The sequence below is a fragment of the Centroberyx affinis genome, unplaced genomic scaffold, assembly GCF_046629955.1.
Source record: "Centroberyx affinis isolate AG114_WGS23_722 - 3 ecotype Tasmania unplaced genomic scaffold, CSIRO-AGI_Caff_v1 ptg004593l_1, whole genome shotgun sequence".
Classification (NCBI taxonomy): Eukaryota; Metazoa; Chordata; class Actinopteri; order Beryciformes; family Berycidae; genus Centroberyx; species Centroberyx affinis.
The window spans coordinates 108,569-131,610 of record NW_027282210.1 but is presented as its reverse complement, the minus strand read 5'-3'; the positions used below and the strand labels follow the sequence as shown (position 1 = coordinate 131,610).

General features: G+C 42.9%; 1 protein-coding gene across 1 annotated transcript; it reads right to left on the bottom strand.

The window, feature by feature from the left end:
* Positions 1 to 642: 642 nt before the first annotated feature.
* Positions 643 to 22,936, bottom strand: per3 (period circadian clock 3). Its single transcript, XM_071544508.1, has 23 exons — positions 22,690 to 22,936; positions 15,480 to 15,913; positions 15,112 to 15,159; positions 14,783 to 14,940; positions 14,486 to 14,604; positions 13,563 to 13,761; positions 12,771 to 12,822; positions 12,244 to 12,392; positions 11,889 to 11,967; positions 11,680 to 11,786; positions 11,421 to 11,577; positions 7,391 to 7,499; positions 6,916 to 7,044; positions 6,694 to 6,802; positions 6,365 to 6,476; positions 6,107 to 6,246; positions 5,720 to 5,884; positions 5,215 to 5,478; positions 4,187 to 5,043; positions 3,810 to 4,002; positions 3,268 to 3,454; positions 2,256 to 2,406; positions 643 to 2,168 (listed from the first exon to the last, which is right to left on the bottom strand). The coding sequence occupies exons 2-23, from the start codon at positions 15,743 to 15,745 to the stop codon at positions 2,049 to 2,051; spliced, it is 3,870 nt and encodes a 1,289-aa protein (XP_071400609.1). The 5' UTR covers positions 15,746 to 15,913; positions 22,690 to 22,936; the 3' UTR covers positions 643 to 2,048.
* Between the last annotated feature and the right edge of the window lie 106 nt (positions 22,937 to 23,042).

The window sequence follows — 23,042 nt, the reverse complement described above, 5'->3', positions numbered from 1 at the left end:
ATGGGCCAAGGAAGTCATCATGCAGGTGGATAGGTATACACACACACACATATACACCAACAGGTGCACTGCTGCATGAATGTAATGCAACTAAGGACTAGAAATGAACAGGAAAATTGGGATGACGAGTCCCCTCCCCTCCCTCTCCCTGTCCTGAGACTGATGTAATGCTAACAAGTGTATTTTGAGAAAAAAAATGAAAAGCGATATTAATTTGAAGATGTAGCCCTTCTAACTTCTGTTATCTAAAAGAGTCAAACTCAAAAGAATAAGCACACATTTGATTTTCCCTCTCAAGGCTATGCTAAATACTAAAATGATTTGAGAATCAAATGCCACTGATTGCAAATTTAGGGATAGTGTATTTCTCTATTCTGCATATCCCCTCACCGTTGCAGAGAATGAAAATTCATCCAGTATGCTCATTAACATTCATTAACATTGCCCTCTTTAAATGAACCCACCTGCCCTGCTAAGTGTGCACCTATCACTGAAGGCTACCTCATTGCTGTTGTCAAAGTGATTCATTTCAATACATCTGTTGTGGCCTTTCCTTTCTTTAGCTACCTTACTTACCATTGTCACCTTCATCTTTGAACAATTTAAATTTCCAACAATCAGACAAACAATCGCACCTGAGGACAAATTAGGTCATAGTTAATTTATTCATTCCATTGTGTCACAAACAAACAGTCCCTGAATTCAAGACAAATGGCTTTTTACACACTTTGTGAAGTTTGTTTTGTATACGTTTTCTATAAAATACATTGTACTGCAATATACTTTCATTCGATCTAAAAATGGTAGAAAACCCTGGTGTGTCTTGCACTGCTGGACAACTGTATCGAAGGAAGCAGTTCTCTCAAAGTAGCACAATCGGTCAACACACACACACACACACACACTTGCTCACAAGTTCACGTGCATTCTGAAAGCAATACAATAAAAAGAGTGACAGAACATTCACAGAAGTACAATGGATTAGCCTCAATGAATCCGTCTCTCACTCTCGCACATGAACACACACACACACACACACACACACGGCACGACCAGACAGCAACACAGAGTCTAAAAGCAATTCATTCTATAAGTAAACCCAGGATCAGGTGAAGGCTGGGCCACGCTGTATCGCCGTTAGTTTACAATTAGAACTAGGCTACAGGTACTGTAGGGTAAAGTACAGGCAGGATACTTGGTAGAGAAAGGGTACGCTACAGTACATTTCGGGCAACAGGGTGGACTTGGATGCTCGACTAAGTGCTCCTCATTAGATCTGAAACATGTCTGCTGTTGTTGGTGAGCCAGACTAACATGAAAAGTGAGGTTTAGGGCAAGGGGAAACCAACCTTTGGAATAACACGTTCTGATAACAATTTACTTACAAGAATAGAATTTGAACATTATAAACAGAAAGCAGCAGAAATGCGTCTTTGTCTTGGTGTCCATCGAAGAATCCACCATGTGTCAACCATGGTAAGTGCCTATTTTGTCAAAGGACCTCATATGATACACACATAACCTGTACCCCATGTCATTGTAGGAGAAGAGTCCGGTGTGTGTTCTGGTACTGAATCAGGGCCAGCTCTGTCCTGGTACTCTGTCCAACAGTTTGTACCGTCACCCAGTGACACCCATCCCTCAAGACTGGGTTTGTGTACACAAAGCTCATGTTCAGTGTCCATGGGACCCTCTTCCCATATTGAGCATCTTGCGGTTCAAAGTGCCAGAGGTTCTGGTCAGTCTTGTACTCAAATACAAACTACCCCCTACTGGGGCTACACACACAATGAGAAGAGAGGTATAATATTTATGGTCCAATAAAGGCGTTCACATTAGGCTGACTGACAGAGACCTGCCAGTGAAAATGCCCGTCTCTCTCGTCTCCTCTGTCTCTCGCACCCTGGTCCAGCCTCTGATACATTTACATTGTGTAATATGTGTGTCAAACTTTAAACTAAGGGAAAGGGTCCCGCTCCTTTGGATTGGTCAGGAGAGATGCATGGTGGGAAATTAGGTTTCCAGCAGGGCTGGTTGTTACAGGTCTATCAGGTGTCCAGTGTAGGACTGGAGTCCTGCTTGGGGCTTTCCAAAGGGGAGGAGCTGTCAGGGACAGGGGGGTGGGGGGAGTGGGCCATCCCTGCCGCTGAGCTGCAGCTCACACAACCCTGAGAGACACAAAACCACATTAGACATGTGCTCAGGTGAGCATGAAGATGTGTATTTTTTTGTATGTATGTGTGTGTGTTCCCCACCTGCGTGTCTATCTCCTGTGGGATAGTGTGCTGTTGGATCCAGGGGTGGACTTGGGCCAGCTCCTCTCTCTGCTCCTGGCTGAACCAGGGCTGGAGGGGCTGAAGCACACGCAACTTCTCCATGTCCTCTGCCAACACCTCGTTCTGGTCCCTGGGGGAAACAAAACACAGGATACAGAATGAAGAGGCCGCGTTGAGAAATGTGGGATTGGAGTACCCAAAAAATATCCATCTTAAGTCATTTAGTTGAGTATTGTGTCTCAAAGTCAAATTTTTTCTTAAAACAAGTTACGAAAATCTGCCATTGAGTGAGATATTTTCACTTGTTTCCAAATCACCTTGTTTACAATTGTTCTTGAATCAAGCAACATTATCGGTAACCCTTAACTTTATAATGGGCTTATTCCAGTGTATTAACCTGTGTATTAATCAATGGAAAAGTAAGTACACAATATTATTGTGTAGGTACTCCCTAATACATTATGTACTTACAACAGTGAAACACACCATTCAAATGGCTTCATTAAAAGTACATTATGTCAGGAGATTTTCATCAAGTACCTACACAGTGATATTGTGTACTTGCAATACTTTTCCATAGGTTAATACACAGGTTAATACAATTTTTGTACATTTATCTTTGTAACTTTAAGAGAGGTCTATGTTCTTTTGTTTCTGACATGTTGTTAGGGATGTGGCACCTGGACACTGACTATGGCAACTCCCACCCTTGGATTCATTGTCCAATAGATTTGAAACCCTGTTCAACCAATTATCCAATGACAATTGTACACCTGGTCTAGGTTGAAATTTTCTTTCACTTGTTTTAAGGAAAACTAGATTTTAGGAATCAATACTTGACTTTAAATGACTTTTGCAGTGTAGAGCTTCATATTTACACAGTATGCTAATAAGGTAGTTTTTTTGTTTTTCAAGGAAGATTGGTCATGTGCATCTAAATTAGTACAAGGGAACGATTTTGAAAAGAGCGAAGCGGTGTTGGTGTGTGTACCTGGGATGGATCTGGTATGTCATCATGACAGCCTCAGGGGTGTGCTGGATCATGCTCCACAGGGAATTCTCCACACGAGTTTCAAAGCTGTGTTGGTGCTCTGCTGCTGCCTCCTGGCTCTTACGGGCTTTGTGTGATGTGTCTGATGAGTCGTTGCTGGCAAAGTATTTACTGCTGTTGCTGCTGCCTGTAACCCAGCGAGAGCTATGCATCAGTTACTTCACACTACTATTGTTAACAACACATTGCACTGTTGTTTTGTCTTATATTGTCCTTGTGTGCACCATTTTATTTTCAGTGTACTATTGTTTGGAAGACACCGTGACCCCAAGAAAAGGTTTTGGATTTCTGTGCAAGGTGGAATGACAATAAAGTTGAACTTGATCAAAATTAAGTATAAAGCATAGGGACAAGAGTCAGTAGTGTATGGGAGAGAATGTGTGACAAGAAAAAAAAGCCAATCCAGTATATGGTTGCCAGTATGTGTCAACCATGAAGATGTTTCACAGACAGAGCAAGTGTGTGTGTGTTTTCCTTCCTACCTGTGAGTGAGGTGGAGGTTCCATTGGAGCCAGAGCCAGATCCCGATCCCAGGGAGCCTCCAGACTCCCCTGACCCAGACCCCGAGGCATTGGAGCCGGTCCCCGACCTGGCGTCTTCCTGCAGCAGCAGGTCAAGCAGCTCACTGGATGTGGACTGGGTATCGTGGTTTCCAGACACACTAGGGACATTGCCCTGACCAAGGCAAAGGTTAACAGTCAGACCTACTATACAAGTTATACAAGTGTAAAACTTTATATATTTTATATTATTATTATTATTATTATTATTTTTATTATTTTCATTTGTTGATTAAGAATAACAAATAATAAAATGGTAGACACATGCAGTGAAGGATGACAGGTGAGAGCTGACTCACCCCCTCAACGTGTGGTTCATGTAGGCTCTCAGCGTGGTTGTGCCCAGTGCTGCTCTGCCCTTCACTGGGTTTGGGCAGCTCCTCCTGCAGCAGGTTGAGTTGAAGGGGAGAACTTGAGCGAGAGCTGGAGAACAAAGCCCGAGGCTCAGCTGCCTCTTCCTCTTCCCCCACAGAGGAGCTGGCTCTGGGTGAGCAAAGCAGAGGGCCTGAGGAAGTCTGAGGGTGGGGCCCAGGATGGAACGGGGGAAAGGGGGCAGCGCCGGGGGCAAAGCCTGCCATGGTAAAGGGTGCCTGGGGCAGCATAGACGGAGCGGATGGCGGATAAATGGATGGATAACCCGGGGGGAAAGTTGGGTAGTTGGGTAGGATGACAGCCATGACTGGGGCCATGTAAGGGTTGATGCTCTGGGCTGGGGCCATGGGCTGCAGGCTGTGAAAGTTATGGATATTCTGCAGGTTCTGGATGGGCTGCATCTGGACTGACTGCATGCCTGGCAGGTTCTGAGCAGGCTGCATGATGTTGAAGTTGTAGTTGGGCTGGGATTGGTCAGGAGGCTGCGGCTCCATGGGAGTCACTCCTGGCGGCTGTTGTGGTTCTGGCTGCTCCAGGCCAGGCTGGGTCCCCATCATGGGGAAGTATGGCGTCTGGAGTGAGGACATTTGGCTGTAGGGCACCCCCATCTGGGGCTGGGAGGACTCCGAGGAGGGCCAGGAGGAGTTGAGGACACGGCGAGGGGGTCCAGGTGGAGAGGCGTAGCTGTCTGATGAATCCTGCGGTTTGGGCCGCTTGTGTCTAGGCTTCCCTGTCCGAGAGCGGTTCCACCCACCAGCGCTCAATGGGCGCATGATGTAGTCGCCTGGGGTGAGATGGATACAGGCCGCAGAATGAGCTCCACTAAACTTACCAATGTATCAGAATTCACAAAACTTGTTGCCTCTCTAAAAATCTCCACACAGATGTAGTATCAAAACAATTGAAAATATCAGTGAAATATCATGCTTTGAAACACACACACACACACACAGACCTGGGTGGTGGGAGTGGGCCATGGAGCTGTTGTCCTGCTGTAGATAGGAACTGTAGGGGCTCTGGAGGATGCGATGGCGGAAACGATCCACATATTCCTGCTCCTCCTTCTGGGTGTGAGCTGACAGCACCTCCTTGGTGAGGCCCACTAAACGTAGTTCCTCTGCAGCGGGGCTAGGGGCGGGGCTCGGGGCTGGACGGGCAGGGGTTGGGGCAGGGTCAGCAGGCTCACTGCCCATCGGTGCATCCTCTAGCGCAGTCACCTCTGGGGGAAGGCATCAAGGAAGAAAAGGGAATGAGATTCGCAACACTTTCAAAAGTGAGATTGCAGACCTTACCTGAGCAGTAACTCTACTAATTCCTTGGGGTGTGAAAAATATGCATCACCAACTTTCCACATAACTAGATACAGAGCAGATGCAAAAGTGCATCATTAGTGGTTCATATTATCAGATACACAGATAAATGTAACACATGTACAGGAAGGTTTGTGTGGTATCCTGTACCTGACTCAGGCTGTGGCACATGGACTATGGTGCTGCTGTAGGAGCACTGGCTGGTGACAGAGACCACGCTCATGGCCTTAGTGGACATGGTGATGTCTGTCAGAGGCGCTCCAACTACTGCTGCTGCCGTAGAGCCCACCGACACCTGACTGTCCAACACCACCACTGGACACAGAGAAAAAAGAAGACAAGGAATAGGTGATATTGCTGTTGGAAGGAATATTGCAATACTTTCCCCACATGATATCGGACTGATACGTTGATGCAAATGTAAAACATTTTCAATTTCAGACGAAGGGTATAAATGTAAGGCTGCATGAAGAACGTCTATCAAATGATGTTCGTGAAAGTGGGAATATGGTAGGTGTGTGTGTGTGTGTGTACTACCATCTGAGCTGGCCTGAGCGGTTTCTGTGGCTCCAGTAGGCTTGTCGTCTTCAGAGGTAGAAGATGAGGAGGAAGAAGTAGCCAGGGAACGAGATTCACTCTTGCGCTTAAGAGCCGGACCTGTACAGCTCTCCAGATATCTGGGACACACAAACACCACAAGCACACACACACACAATAAATAGTATGACAGGGATTAGTCGCTCAAGCATAGAGTTAATAAACTGAGAGTGACAAGATGATGCTATCTCCACACACCTGATAATGTTGTCCACACAGTTGATCTGCTGATAGGAGGGAATGTGTGTTTGCTTCCTGCTTTCCTCACGATCTCTGGCCCCAGCGTTGGAGGCTGGGGGGGGCAGAGGTGCTGGGGGAACAAAGGGCAATTTTAGCCAATATTAAAATGTGATATGCTGTAAAACAAGCATGGTGTCGCTGAAAAGAATGCTCACTTTCCCTGGATAAATAATGTTTTTAAAATGTTTTGTCAGGCTGCAAAATGTATTAAAGTTTGTGAGGATGTGATGAGTGAAGGTACATGCACATGTTTCAGCAATAATGTAGTATGTGTGGTGCTGCACTACCTGTGGCAGGTTTGCCCAGAGGAGTCATTTTGTTTCTGGAATCCAGGTACGCCTGCTGGCCCCAACTCTTGACTCTGTTCACATCAGCACAGATCTGCTGCAGAGTCATCTGCAAGCAAGCATGTGCACACACAGTATGAGCGTGATTAACTTTGCCAGCAGCGTTATTTAATTGTGCCAACGTGTGGCCTGCTGGCCAGTGATGTTACTGTGAAATCTCACCGGTTCGCGGTGTGAATCCTCCCATAGGTTGCCATTGCTGTCACTGGAAGAAGCTACACTGATGTAGTGCTCATGGGAGCCGTTGCTTCCCAAACTGCCGTAACCACTGGAACCATTGTTATGGACCGGCTGTGGAGGAGAAACACAAACAGATGAAGGTACTGGAGAATCTCTGACGCACACACACACACCAAAAGAAAAACAAAAGATCAGATGACACGTTCTATTGTTTTTCCTGTTATTCTATTGTTATTTTCAAGGCACTATGGCTCTGATCTTCCACTCCTTGCTATTGACTGTCATGTGGATGATTTAGGAATTGAAAATTATTCTATTGCTGCTCTCGCTGTAAGCTAACCAGCCTATAGGTGTTATAACATTTGCATGTTTAACATGCAAAATATGCATGCAAATGTGTGTGTGTGTGTGTGTATGCATGTGTAAGGAGTACACCTATGTACATGCTTGTAGTCACCTGCAGGAACAGCTTATAGATCTTGGCTTGCAGATCTTTTATCTCCTCATGGGTGACTGGAAAATCCTCTTTAGTCCGAGCAGCAAACACATCCTCATTCAGCGGACTCCTAGAGACAAAGACAAACAGCACAGGGATGTCATCATTTTGTATACATTGTTAGAAAATCTGAAAAAATAGTGAAGGGAGGAGTACCCCAATAAGAGCCTGGCTCTGTGTATTCGGATTATGTGTAACACTTTTTGCAATGCATAGTGCTTAAGAGAATTATGGTATGCAGAGCCCCAGTAGTGCTGCATAAGGTAAATACATTATGCGCTCATACACAAGTCAAACAAGCATGAGCTAGGTTGGTAAGCTGTACATCTACATACCAGGAAGTAGGTTGGTGATTTTCTAACTGTAGTGGCTAAGCCAACACATTAATTTAATATTTTGTTTGGTGATTCTCTTAGTTACAACAACACTGTCCTACCACAGCACTTTTGTGTTAAAGGTCCCATATTATGCTCTTTTTAGCTGTTTAAAACATTTCTCAGTGGTCTTTAAAATAAGGTTATGAATTCTGTTGCAAAAAAACACCCAAATCCAGGCTCTATGGGGCCTCTCCATCTTCTCAGTTTCTCCCCTCATTAACTATGCGCTGTTCTGAGTGGGCGGGGATGCTCTGGTAATGAGGCGCTGCTCTGATTGGCCACCTGATCGGCTGGGTGGGGGGGTGAGGGGGGGGTGCAGACGCGGAAAAACTCCAAGACCATGTGGCAGCTGCTTGTAGAAGAAAACTCCGTGACACAACATGTAAAACCTATAGTTTTGAGGCGGAATCTGTCAACCGAACAAGAGGATGCAACTGCCGAAGTTTTACAGACACGGTTACAGCAGGATGTCTCTGACTGGTAGGTTGAAATTTCACTGTTTTCCTACTTTCTCACCGTGTGTGTGTATGTGGTTGCGGCGGCTAACGTTATGTGGTCTTTCTGGATAGCCATAGCGGACAAATTTGTATCCCATAAAAACGATATCTAACGTTACCTGCCGGAGTGTCTCGCACTGTAACTATACCGTATGGTCTGTTTGATTCGTTTTTAGCCTGACGTTCACCGGTGCCGGTGGTTTGAGGCTGTCTAGTAAGCTCGTCAACACAGTAGGTGTCGGTAGCTTTTAGCTGGCTACTTGGATAGCTGCTGTAATGTTGTTCCATGAATTGCCATTGAATCTTCCAATTGCCGTTGTACTGGCTAGCGATAGGAAAACAAATCCACACCAGACATTATGTAGTTATTATGTTCAAATACATCAAATTGATGTGAAGACGCAAAAGAACTCATCTGCAGTGGATACAAATATTGTCACGACACCGGCAAACATATGGTTATGTCCCATGCTATCTACCATTTGGACATATGACTGTCGTAATTTATGCCAGTGTTACTCAGTTACTCAGCTATAACGCTAGCTCAACAGTTTTAGAACTATAGCTGAAATATTCAAAAACTGCATCTCATGGAGGCCTGCTGGTCATTCCCCCTGTACATAACATCTTACCTCTTTTAGAGTTGACACCTTTGTTTGTCCTGTACATTAGGTTGTACAGTACTCACATCTACTCTAAATTGTCTGTGCTAATAAACATATAATATAGATAAACGTAATCGTCAGTGTAATGTTCGTATAAAGCTTGCAAAATTCAGTAAGTTACCCTTTCTCATTCCTTAGGTTACCAGAAGAATGAAGCAGCTTCAGGATCCACCTACATGCATGTTGATCATCCTGGTCTGGAGCCTGTATGTTTGAATGTGTTCTAACTACAGAATGCAATGAACATTTATAAAGCAGACTACGGGCCCTTACAGCTTAGAGGTAGAGAGCAGTAAGTTTCTTTTATGCATTCTGTGCATGAATTGATTTGAACATGTGACTTTGGATAATACTTTACATGACAATAAATTTGAGTAAAATAACTGTGTGTTGTTATACTTTATTACACATCCATGTAGAAAAAACTTTAGCACACCTAAAAGTCTTTTAGTGACAGGGGCATAGGACAAAAGTTACTGAAAAAGTAATATAATCCAACACACTGTCTACACTTGCATGGTGCTTTATTACATTTCAGTCATTGAAATGTAGTAAAGCACCATGTAAGTATAGACACTGTGTGTGGGATTATATACATTTTTCCCTTTACACACCCCATGTAAATTAAATGTGAAACCAATAAGTAACCACAACACTGACTGTTCATACAGAATAAAATTATTTTATTTTAGAAAAGGCATAAAAAAGGCACATGTAGAAACATAACATATTGCTTATAGAGGACCATACTGGGCTGCTTATGTTACAAAATCTACATCTGTGAGTGTACACATCTTATGTATTCGTGGAAAACACCCAACTACAACCTGACCTCATGCCAGATAACCAAAACAACAATAGAAGAGACTAAGTATTCAAATGAAATATATTGACAGTATGTGTACCCTCTTCTCAGTGTCTAGCCTACAGATCCTTTGTCAGCTAGTGCTGGGGCTTTCTAGGTCACAGGGTCAGAGTATTGATACCAGTGTGTGTGGTGCTGTGCAAATGCTGTGAGCTCCCTGATGCTGCCAGCTGTGTCGGGTTCAGACTGCCTCTTGATTGAACCGAGACATGTGGCTGCAATGACGTCCACCTTGGCTGGCCTGTCAGACTGTGCGCACAAGTCTTCTGGGATGGGGATCTTCAAAACCTGGCTCACATGAGGTGCAGGGTCCTAGAAGACTTGATCAAAGATGAGGTCCATCAACTCATCGACGTAATCTGTGGAGTAACAGAAACACAGAAGTCATCAGTTGTTCCATTACAAAAGAATATACATTGCATAGTGTGGCCTGACACTGGCGAGTAGCAAAATGTGCAATTTTGAGTCATAAATTATTTTATACTATAGTTTATACTTTGTTATAACATTTGTATATTTATTTAACGACTGTCTGAGATGTGCTGGCCCCATAGCAGGGAATAGCAATGTTTAATGCAACCAATTATCTCAAATATTGTTTAGGATATTGCATCATGAGTAATACCTACACCTTACAATATACTGCAATCCAGTAACCACCATAGACTGTGTTAAAAAACAAACATGAAAACAATGTCGCAAACAAGCAAATGGAACATAACTTTACACACGTTAGCAAACCTCGACATGTTGTCAAGCCCAGCTGACTGTACCCAACTGTAAATATCATCACAAAGTGGCGACACTTACCGATTGCACATTTGCTGTTGGGCCACATCCAGTTGGGATAAATCCATCTTCCATCTTCCAGGAGCAGTGTTGATGTAAATCCTGCTTTGTATTGACACTCGTTTACGAAGCAGTCCGAGGTAAAGCGGTTAGCACAAACACGCAAATTTGGTCTAAGTTTACTGTAGTCAGAACGTTATTATAAAAAAATATATTTTTATCTTCCGATGCTGAGAGACAATGTAGAGCTCTGTGTTCAGCCTTGAAGCCAACAACGGAACACTTAGCATGTTTTGCTCTTGCTTTTGACATCTGCTAAGCTGTAGCAGCGAAGGAAAACAATGGCGGCCGACAGCGCACAGAGAGCAGAGAGGAGTGGGAGTGGTTATCCACCTTGGAGGTCGGCGTATGCAAATTGCTCCCCTTGGGACGTCACAAGGGGAGCCAAATCAAAACGGCTCGTTTTCTGGCATGTGTTCCCAGGGAGGAGGCTAGGGCAACAATGCAGAGGCATTCACTTCTCACATTCTGGGGGTTGTTAGGTTGAGGGATGACTAAAGTATATGTGTATGGGCAAAGAAAAACGTGTTTTTCATAATATGGGACCTTTAACAAGTTTTGGAGTCTTAAAAGTAAACGTAGTTGCTCACTCCAATCATGCATAACCACCACCCCAACCCCCCAACTGAGCACCTAGAAAGGGGCTAGCGCACTTGTTGCAGATAAAACACTTAACAATTGTTATGCTTAGTGTAGATTTGTGTGTGTGTGTGTGTGTGTGCGTGCGCTGTCCCTTACGTCCTGACTTTGTGCCGTCCGATGATGAAGGCCACTTTGCGGCTCCAAGGGTTGATGAAGCTGGACCAGCTGGTGTCCAGGGTGACGTAGTCTCCATTCTGACAACGCAGACGCACCGGTGTGTGCTCAAACGGAGGTTGGCCCGCATACTTCAACACTAGACGAGATGGTGAGAGGAGAGCGGGTAAGAACAACAGGATCAGGGTGGAAGTTGTAGTAGAGCCTGAATGATTGGTCGGCCACTGTAAACAATACTTACCCTTCCGGTGCATAGAGAGAATGAGGGAGCGGTCCTCAGGGTGAACACAAGTCAACAACGATGTGCCAATCAGATCCTGAGGAAGGTATCCTAGCAACGGCACAGCCCTGTGGATAGTCACAATCAAGTTAGTTCGAACAACACACTGGCATCTTATAGCTCGAGATCAATTCTGTTCAGTTTGTGCATGTGTAAGTGTGTGTGGTGACCTGTCATCCACTTCCAGGAACACACAGCCAGGAGAGTGTGTGGTGGTGAAGATACGTTTGTCCATGGGGATCCGAGGCGCTGCAGGAGTGAATAATACCAACGTCAGCACTATGATAAGGCAGTATGCCAATGGGATGTTTCTTCCTGCTTAATACATAGCATGAGTATACTGAGGTACTGAATAAGTAAAGAGCTGGCTTCGGTGGGGCCATATTATGTCTGGAAAATAGCAGGAAATCAGTAATCGTGTGGATGGGTTGTGTGTCCAAAAAACAACAACAGCTGAAAATCACATCCCTAAAAAAGTGGAAGGCTCCTTGTGTCATGTGCAGTCTGCGGTGCTGGTACTCATACCCTCATATCCTGAGATGATGCGTTCAGCCAGTCCCAGACAGCACGGCTCCTCTTCCTGCCCTCCGGCCCCTCTTCCCTGCACCTTCAGCAGGTAGGGAGTGATCCGGAACGGGTTGTAACGCATCTCACCCTCACGGTCCTTCCCGCCCCTAAAAACATACATTAGAATTAGAAGTTTCATTGGATATTATGTGAACAATGTGTGTGTGATTGATGCATTCATATCTATTCAGCTACCAGTTTTGTCTGTAAGAGTGCGTTACAGAAATATTTGTTATTTGGGGTTTTCTGGGCTGTATGGGTCATAAAAAGGTCCCATGGTGTACTCAGGCTGTATGTGAGACCCTCAGCTGCCCTCTAGTGATACAGATATGTAATTGCAGGGCATTTCTGATGATCTGCAAGATTGTACGGCTATTTTTCTATGGACAACCTACTTTCCAAGAAAAATCACGGAATCATGGAATCATGGGGGGCCTAGTATCTGAAATGACCCTTACAGAGATAAATACTAAACAAATACTGACCTGATTCTGCAGAAGAAGGACTTGACCTGGGCACACTCAAATAGAACCGCTGCTGTAGAGAGAGAGCAGAGTAAGGTTTGTTATCTGTGTCAGTAGACTGCTGTTTATTGTAAATTTTTGATATTCAGAAACTTTTCATTTCATTAGTTTTGAAAGCATCTTCGCTTTATGGATATCTTTGACATATGCCTAAGACTTTTGCACAGTACTGTATATATACAGTATATATGTGTGTGTGTGTGTGTGTGTGAAATGTTTTTAGGATTTGTCTTTGTTTATGTGTAGGGTAAAAAAGACAATGAATTTTGGGTAGATAATTTTTGGCTAATATTTTTGCTGAACGGTAACGATGCCACAGGCTTATCCCATAAACCTTCTTCTTAGGCCCCATAAGCACCTCTAGGTCTCAGAGGATGCACCAGCGTTGCCAATGCCTCACTGTTTGCAAGACTCAAATACTTGAGAGTCCCATTTGGGATTATTTTGAGCTACATGGTCTGAATTTAGATTATTGTTGAGTCTGCTAGTGCATTTCATTTGTGCAGCATGAAACCAAATGGTTCCAACATTAGTTGAGGATAAATTAAAAAATTCATGTAAATATGTATTTTTTTATTTATGATTTATTGTTTGTATTACACAATAACACACAAACGTATACAAAACACCTGTTCTGAACTGCTATCAAAGAGCGAAGTGAAACTTAACTGAAAGTGTAATAAAAATTGACAACTATATAAAATGAAAACTAATAAAAAATCTAAAGCTATAATAACACCGGTACAAACATACCTGTGTGCGAATTGCTCCAGGGTGGCAGGTGTGGCTGGGCCGTGTGAGAGTAGAAGACGTTGACGTCTTGGTGGAAGAGCAGCTCCACAAACTTGGCCGACTCCAGGAACTTCCTCTTGCAGCACAGGATGCTGGGAGCCTGCTCCGACGCGTGCAGCACACGGCCACTCGACAGAGAAAAAACCACCACGAACGAATCCTACACACACACACAAGAGAGACACACACACACAAGCAAGCCAAGTCACAGACACACAACAGCAGTAAACACACACACCCACCCACACACGCCCGCCCAAGCATAAAGCAAAAAACAAACGATGCAAACGTGCGCATACATATGAAAGTGTTTGTCCTGAGTGACGCAGTGCTTTTTTGAGACTGTTTGAACTGTAATGGAGCCTTGAAAGGGCTTCCAAAAAGGAAACTGAAATGAAAAGCTATTGAAGCCACTGCACACAACATATCTCATGTAGCTAATGTTTGTTCTCATGATTGCAAAGCTGCGAGTGCATGTGTTCAGTGAAAAATGTATGCAAGAATTAGGGCAGAATGTAGTTTTTAGAGATGTGATAATGCCGTCAGTTCCTTTGAGTTGTGTGTATGTTTGTACACTACCAGTGAAATTTGTTTCTTGACAAATATAAATAGTGAAGTTGATGCCTATGTATGAATTTCTTTCCAAAGCCTTTGCCTTTCCATCAAGGCAAGGGGTGGCTACTTTAAAGAATCTAAAATATAAGATAATTTTGATTTAACACCTTTTTGGGCACTGCATAATTCCTTTTGTGTTATTTCATAGTTTTGATGTCTTAAATATTATTCTAAAATGTGAAAACAAACAAAAATGCATGTGTCCAACCTTTTGACTGGCAGTGTATGTGTGTGTGTGTGTGTGTGTGTGTGTGTGTGTGTCTGCATACCGTGTTCTTAAGGGTGTGTTCAGAGGTGACTCTCTCCAACTCTTCCAGGGTGCAAATGGTGGCGTCTCCTCTCTCTTCCTGGCCGTTATGCATCAGCAGTTTGTAGTATTCACTATTGGCTAGAGAAGACAACAGAAACACACATGCTCATCCCTCAGGTCTAGGTTTTTACACGAAACCAAAAGATATCAGGCTAGTCGGAGAGAAAAGGACTTGGCAATTAGCGTCTCTGAAACTATTATGATAGTGAGCCAGAAAAGTGTCAGTCTGCAGCAGACATGCATTTGGTCACGTTACCTTGCACTTGTTTGACACAGTTGAGTGCGTAATGTAAGGCCTCCACAGTGCTGGCTTTACTGCGACTGCGTTTGTCTGACGGAAGCCTCTTCTTCATCTCGGCCACTGTCATCATCACCTCTCTGTGGGCCTGTCCTCTGCCAGCATCTGCATTCTCACTGGTACACACACAGTTGGAGGTGCCATAAGGATGAGATATTTAGGCCACGCATACAACACAGTGCATTTGGTGCTTGTTAAAAATGTAAGGCTTAGACACACACACACACACACACACACACACACACACACACACACACACACACACACACACACACGTACAAGCTTACCTGCCACTGCTGCCCTCAGTGTGCTGGCCTGCCTGACCAGACAGCGAGCTGTGGAGAGAGCAGGAGGATGAGCCAGAAGGAATGGGAGGAGAGAAAACAGGTTTCAGCACAATTTTAAGACAAATTTTGTCCAGGAACTTACACAGTGGGACAGTGGCCCTCATTGCCTCACTCTGATCAAATAATAATAAGTGCTGCTGGTTGCATTTTATTGTTCAATGGTCCTTCCATCTATTCTAATAATCTTTCTTATGTTCTTTTTGAGATGGAATGGAAGAGATGACACACCACCTCAGGTCAGTGTGGAATTAAGTGATATGCAAGAAGTCAGGGCGCATGGAATCAAGAGGGGAAAAAAAGGCATATACCTCTTAGTGGAGGTTGAGGTGGATCCTGTGGTGCTGCCAGGACTGTGATGGGCTGAGGAAGAGAGATCATGTGATCCGCTGGTCATCTCCTCATCTTCCTGTCCTGCCTCTCCACCTGAAGTTCCACTCTCCTCTCCCCTGAGGCGCCCCTGCCCCGCTCCTCCACCCTGCTGCCTCGGCGATACCTTCTCCCTCCTTCCACCTTCTCCTGTTGCCGACGGTAACGCAGGCTCCTCCCCATCTGGACCACTTTCTCCTCCAGGCATCTCCGCGCTTTGGTCACCAATCAACAGAATTTCATCCAATTTTGGTAGTCAACAGGGTCCTTCATATGCACATAACGGGGACCATGTTCCATGTGGTGCAGGTAAATTTGCAGTCATCCAATCAGTGCTGAATGTTGGACCTAAGTCACAGCCTTTAGCACTGTAGGACTGAGAGGAAAAGAAAAAAAACAGTGAGAAACAATAACAGCACAAGTAATACAGGATTGTAGTAGAAAATAAATTCTCAAAAGAACTGAATTGTAGAAAGGAGCTGTATTATTTCATTTGTATTTAGTTTGATGAAGATTGATCAAACTATCTTGAACATATCACATTGTCAATTTATCAAACTATTTGCAGCTGCACATTTCCATCTACTGTGCGCTCAGTTTTCAAGATATCATTATAATTTTTGGGCTGTTTACTAATTAAGGTATGGCGATTTCAAAAATCATGTTGTTTTTTTCCTGTAACGTATGGTTTAGGAGGACAACACTGTGGGAACACAGTCAGTTTTTGCTATAAACAGAGGGGGGGGCGACGTCAGAATTGGGGGTAGGTACCAGTGTACGAAAGATTTACCTCACTTCAGCTGACACGAAAATGAAAATTTCAGCTCTCGAGGACATACGGCTGATTTTTAATGAATTTTTGAAGTTGTGACTTTAATACCAATGAAGATTTGGTTATTATGCAATAAGCCACGCCCACTTTCATCAATAATGACCAAATTTCATGGATCGACTTGGACACCATCCTAGAACATTTGTAAAAATTTTCATAAAAATCTATGCAGTCAATTATGATATGAACTTTTTGCATTTGTAGTGCCCACTAGTGGTACAGCTCAAAATGCTTTTGTGGGTGTGTTCATGCAACACTTCTCAACATGTGCTGAAAATTTTGGCTTGATTAGATGGACGGTTAATGAGTTATGGCCAATTTAGTGTTACGGCATGTTTCGTTAAAAGTTTATTGGTCGATAAAAGCCAAACCATTTGACCTATCAATAACCTTTATACAACTTTGAAAGAGGACGGTCCCAAGATTCTCCAGACCAAGATTCATGTAAATTCGATAAACGACCTAGGAGGAGTTGTGAAAAAAGTGTTTGTTAAATAATTCAAAATGGCGGACAATGCAATATGGTGGACATTGAAAGTGATATATGGGTTGGACTCGGCACATTCCAAAGAATCTACGAGCACAAGAATTTTCAGTCTACGACACACGGTTCAGAAGTTATTGGCCAAAACGTAAGTTGCTTGTCATAGCGCCACCATCTGGCCAATGTGCATGGGCTGCCTTGCCTGAGTAGCGGTGCACCGTAAGAGCCCACCTGCCAAATGTGGCTGCTGTAGGACTTACGGTTTCTGAGCTGCAGATACTTTTAGCGGAGAAAAAGAAAGAAAGAGAGAAAGAGAGAGAGAAAGAAAGAAAGAAAGAAAGAAAGAAGCAAAAACAATAGGGTTCCAGCACTACGTGCTTGGACCCCTAATAATACTGCTTTGTCATTTGTTTTTATGGCTTGAGAATGAAATGTGTTATGATACTGGCCATTTGCTCATAGCACAGAGTAGGGGCTGGAAAGTGAGTTTTTGAATGCCAGAACTCTCAGCACCTGCCAAAGTAATCTTTGAGTCATTGGCATTGATCAACAACCCTATCAAACGCCCACAGATATATTATGGTCATTTTGTGCTATGGGACAGAAAAATCTAATTGATCTTAAATAGTTAGCGACTAGACCTATCTACAGTCTTCATTTCACTTAGGTTTAGCATTGTGCATGGGCTTAATGGGGACTGAAAATGATTTCACAATTTATACATTTTCAAGAAATAATTGTCACAAATGACATACCACCACATTCAGCATGCTTTGTTTTTGGCCAGTATGTATTTGTCTCTCATAAAGGGTCTCATGGTTCATAGGCTGATATTTTGTTATTCAATACAATGGGTTGGAACTTGGTGGACAAGGTCAAAAAGGCCTTCAAATTCTTGCAAGGAAATGTGCTAGGAAATTCCTTACCCCATAAGTCAAGATATAGTTCTCTAAAACTCACTATTGTTTACTACCATTAATAGCACAATTAAACTTTTTACAGCCTCAAAATATCTATACAACTCATGTTTGGCCATTAAGTACCATCTCTCCTACCACAAAAAAAAACTAAATCTCACTTTTGCAATGTTTTCCAGACATTTTAAGTCTAGGATCAAAATTAAGTAAATGAGGCACAAGCTTGTTTAATCTTTAGTTAGTTTCATTTTTTTTCACCCTAAACATTGTCAGGGGTTTACGTTGACATTCTTAAGATGAATGACGACATCTAGGTATTATTTTCTTTTCCTTGCACAAGGAATCTGAATAAGCTCCACTAGTACGTTTTCCTAAAGTGCCTCTTGAATGGCCTCTTCAGTGTTTTTTTTTTTTTTTTTTTTTATACTTAGACCGGGAGAAGATTGTGGATGTAAGGACAATGTCTATGTCTTATATATAAATTCAGATGTTGTGAAAGCCTTTGTAAGCATATAATATAAAAAAAACCCTGCTGTGCCGTAATAAAACATTTAGTTTTTTTTTACATTAATTGTTCTCAACTGTGAACAAACACAATCTGGTATGTTGTTACCTAACACTATTTGGCTATGTGACAGTCACACTGAGTCATTGTTTTTTGACTCAGCTCCATCATCTATGATTTACCCGTATGGGCACATTTCATCCACCGATACTGCCAAGACCAGTCGCAACTCAGCCAGATGCCATTCAAAACAAACTGCTAATAATAATGTAATAATAATGTGATACTTGATTGCATAATGACTCTTTTCGCTTGCCCCCCATCCATGCTCAGCTACAGAGCAGCTCCCTTGAGCTAGTAGAGATTCAGTGAGTTGCTCAAGGACACTTCAGCAGGGCAGATTATTCCTGAGCTGACTTATCCAATGTGTAGAGCTGTTACAAAAACTAGGCTAACCCCTACCATATTAGTCTCAACTCAAGCCTGGCAATTCTATTTCAAAATTGTTCATGTTTTGTTGTATTCTTCTGAAACTGAACACAACATCATAATATTACAACACCACCTGTCAGATAATGCATTACCCTTCTCTAGTGTTCTATCTGGAGCTATGGCCAGTCTTCTACCAGCCATCCAAATATCAGTGACACACACACACACACTCTGTGGCTACCAACACATACAGATAGCAGTGAGACAAGAGACAGATGAGATTGAGAGACAGAGGCGGAAAGACAGAGAAGCACATAGACAAGCCTGCGCCGCTCACCAGTGAGTACACGGTCGTCACTGCACGATTACATAACAGGCTTGCTCAATTTGTATGAGTGTATGAACACAGCTACCCTCACCAACACTCAAGACATCATGGCTGCACTACACATGTGGGAGCACCACAATGCACACGTGCACATGCACGCACACATCACTGTTGTGGTGGATGGATGATGTTCTAGTCCTGCCAGAATTATAAAACACAAAAACAGATCAGATAAGGCAATGCCACAGTCAATGTTATCTCTCTCTCTCTTTCCACTTGTGAGAGGGGAAAGAGGTTAGGTTTATTTATTTATTTATTAACAAGTTTAAAGAAGGCAGGTCCTATCATTTGCAATCTTTTTTTTCCTGTTATCCAAGTATAGAACATGGACAGTTCTTTAGTTTAAGTCAACCACAGATGACATGTGTAACTAACTTGGCTGCATTTGGGTTTGTGGTAAAATATGCCACTGGCCAGAATAGGAATTTACAATAGCCATACCATTGCACAGAAAGCCTAAGTAGGTCTTACCATGGCCAGGGCCAACACAAAATGTCTGGTCAATACTACAGTACCAAAACCACATTTCCTTTAGCCTATCTGAATGGAAAAAACAGATCGTCTCGGATGGCAAAGAGATGCAAAACTGCAAAAATCATACATTTAAATTGAAATTGTACGAGCTGAGTGGCACTGCCTAAATAAGTAACAAATCCTACTTGGTCTGCTAGTGGAATGCAGTCTTATGATGGGCTTCTGTTCTGTAGGGAGCTACACCCTTTAGCTCTTCAGCAACGTTGTTCTCTATGAAATCAACCGAAGTAGGGGAAAATGGTGGGAAATAGAGGAAAAGATGACTCACAACAGTTGAAGAGAAGTAACTGAATAATATGGGATAATAGGTACAAAATGGCAACAGCAGAGATGAAGAGAAACAGCTATACAAGGAATCAAAGAACCACCAAGCAATGTTTGTAAACACATAGGTATAGACCTACTAAATTAAGTGTCTATCTCCTAATGTTTCTGAAATATTTGTGTAACCCATATTAGCTGCACTAAACAGTGACTACCAGCATACAGTGTTAACGCCATGAAGTTCCCCGTTCTCACCAGTAGAGTGCGCATGCACGCTGCGGAGCGTTCTCTTTCGATTGATGCACGAGACACTAGAGCAGAGATATCCCTTTCTGAAACATTTATATGCTTCTAACGTTCTCGCAAGTTCATCAACAAGTACTATCTTTTAGATTTTACACTAAGAAGACTCCTACTCTTGAAAACCAAAGGCTTGACCCACAAGCGTCACCCCTTTCATTGCATTTTACGAGCAAAGCTCCGGTGAGTTTCACTTTGACTGAAATCGCGTTGATATTATCCTAGTTTAGCATGCTAGCTAACCTTGGCCCGTTGTACGTTTACATCTTGTGGCTACGTGCAACGTTATGCATCCTTATTGTGTATGCTAGAGATTCTAAAAACCACTCGGAGACAGACTGAATGTTTTTGATCTGTTTGATTTCACGATTTATTCTTGAAAATATATTAATGATGGATTCAGAGGAGAGCGTCATATTTCACTCCAGCCGAACATGAAATATTGACAGCTTACCGTGAATTTCAACATATTTTCAAAAAAACAAATAAAACACACCAGCAACACTTGTGAGACTTGGCATGTCAAAAAATTGTTGATGGAGTTAATGCGTGAGTTAACTATCACGTTTAATGTTTTAGTCATTCAACATTTAACAGACCTCTGTAAACTAATTGTTAATAGGAAGGATGCAACATATTGCCTGAATTGTACACTCTTAATGACTTTTTTATATATTTAATTTAGGTGTAATCCAGGCGGCATGAAATGCGCTTGGCAACAAATTAAAAAAAAAAAGTATAATAACATTATTCAAACTCGTGGGATTTTACTTGCTTATAACTACTTCATTTTCTTAATAGTAGCTTAAATGTAGGCCTAGGCTATTTCACTTCCACTCTGTAGCTAATTGGAAAAAGGCTGAGGCCCGTAAAACAGGTGAGGGTCCCAGCACCTCCGTTCACAGAGCAGCTGGCCCTCACTCTGACAAACTGATGGCATGAAGGAGCTCATCAGAGCAACTAGATCCTTGGACACACGCGCCTATATAAAGGGTTTATCACATTCTTAATTAATATTTATCTTTTATCTCTATCTACAATGTTATACAGAGGGCTTCCAGTAGCGAAAAAACGAAGCCGATGCATAACGTTTGTACAGAGGTGAGGGGGAAATGAGAGGCTGAAAGAGGCTATTCAGATAAATTGATTATTTTAAAACGGCAACGCTCGCGATGATATGCTACAGGTGGCTGTCATAAAATATATTGCGGCCGGTCACCCTCTCTCGGCGTAAAGCCCTGCGAATAATTTGAGCTTCCATGTCGACCTGTCATCTTCCATGACAGGTTTAAAGCCATTTTCCAGAAAAGTTGACTGACTTGTGTGATGCTTAAATGCTGCAGGCTCAGTCGGGTTTAACTCAAGTCAGCCTCAAGTAAACCTGCCACAGAGCAGGTTAGCTTGAGAACATAAGTTGCCATAGTAACTGATCTAGATTTACTGAATTCTGAATTCTGAGTTAACAGATCTGGATAACTTGCCAATCCTGCTTTCTGGAATACCCCTCTGAACTTGCTGACCTCTGACTACAGGTTCAGTATCCATGGGGTGAGGTACACACAGCAGATAGTTAAACTAGTCTACAGGTGCTCCAAGATATAGGTCACCATAAAAACCTGGTTAGTCAGCTTGTAACTACAGTAAAATATAGCTGCACAAGCCCATTGTTTAACATCGAGGATAAACAGAAGAAAAAAAACTATGCACAAATATACTGACTATTTGAATTATTGCCATCCACTGAAGAAAGCAAGCCTCTTACAGTCGTGAGCAACTGCATATGATCCGCTCCTATTCAAAACAACCCTGACACTCATTTACAGGTCAGCGCCCCCTCCCCACATGAACCCAACGACCCAAGCCACAGCATAGTTTAGCGTGTAACTTAAGCCAGTCAAGCACAGCCAAGCACAGCCCACTTTACCCTCACCCTGACACTCACACTTTTTACTCCATCGCTCTTCACTAAAACACACAGACACAGCTGCTATACACTAACATAAACAAGCATAAATGAATGATTGTTTTCGTATATCGCCACCTATCTGGCCCACTGCATATGACATTTGACACATTATAATATTATTATAAACACAGAATGGAGCCGTGTGTAAGGCCTGGTAGTAAAGAGTCACTTGTACCAGTTACTGTTAGCTGGCCATCTGCAAATATGTACACGGCCATTTTACTGCCTGGTGTATTAGTATGATAATCACATTTGTTGTTCGTGCAGTGCAGACCTGTCAGAGTAACATTAGTCATCTTGCTATAGCAATGCTACTAACTCGCTAGACTACTTACTTACTAGGCCCCCACAATGACAGATATACTGTTAGATAGCTAACTGTTAGCACCAGTAATACTGACAGCCAGGACACACTTGACGGTTTGAATATAACAAGCAATCTATACACAAGAATTTCAAACTCAAAACAGCATACTAAAACTAAACAAAACAAGTCGAAACACGACAATGATAGAATTTCATTTGTTTACATTCACTGCTGTCTGTCCGTTGGTGCTGTGCGCGAGGTGGCTGGCTAGCTTGGATAGTTAGCCTAATGGCTAACGTCAGTCCACTTCAATTCTTCGTTCTTCAACTGGAGTCTAACTCTTCTGATCCAAGTGTGTTTCACCCAAAGAAAATAAAATTCGCCAAATGGATAGTCGAATTGTACTAAAAGTATGTTCTTTTGATTATGTCCCAGTTTGGCACACCGTCATCCATTCCGAAGCGCTTGACACATTTCTGCAACGTGAGGCCGGTGCTGATAAGCCACGCCCACCGTATGCCGATTGGACAGATGAAATTTGCATTTGTCATATGATTGGGCACAGCGTCTGGCAGT

Excerpts from the sequence above, each read along its gene's own strand:
- per3 (XM_071544508.1), bottom strand. The coding sequence starts at position 15,745 with ATGCCTGGAGGAGAAAGTGGTCCAGATGGGGAGGAGCCTGCGTTACCG. Across the intron at positions 14,605-14,782 it reads CTGTGTCAAACAAGTGCAAG|CCAATAGTGAATACTACAAA; the intron begins GTAACGTGACCA and ends TGTCTTCTCTAG. Across the intron at positions 13,762-14,485 it reads AACACACCCTTAAGAACACG|GATTCGTTCGTGGTGGTTTT; the intron begins GTATGCAGACAC and ends GTGTGTGTGTAG.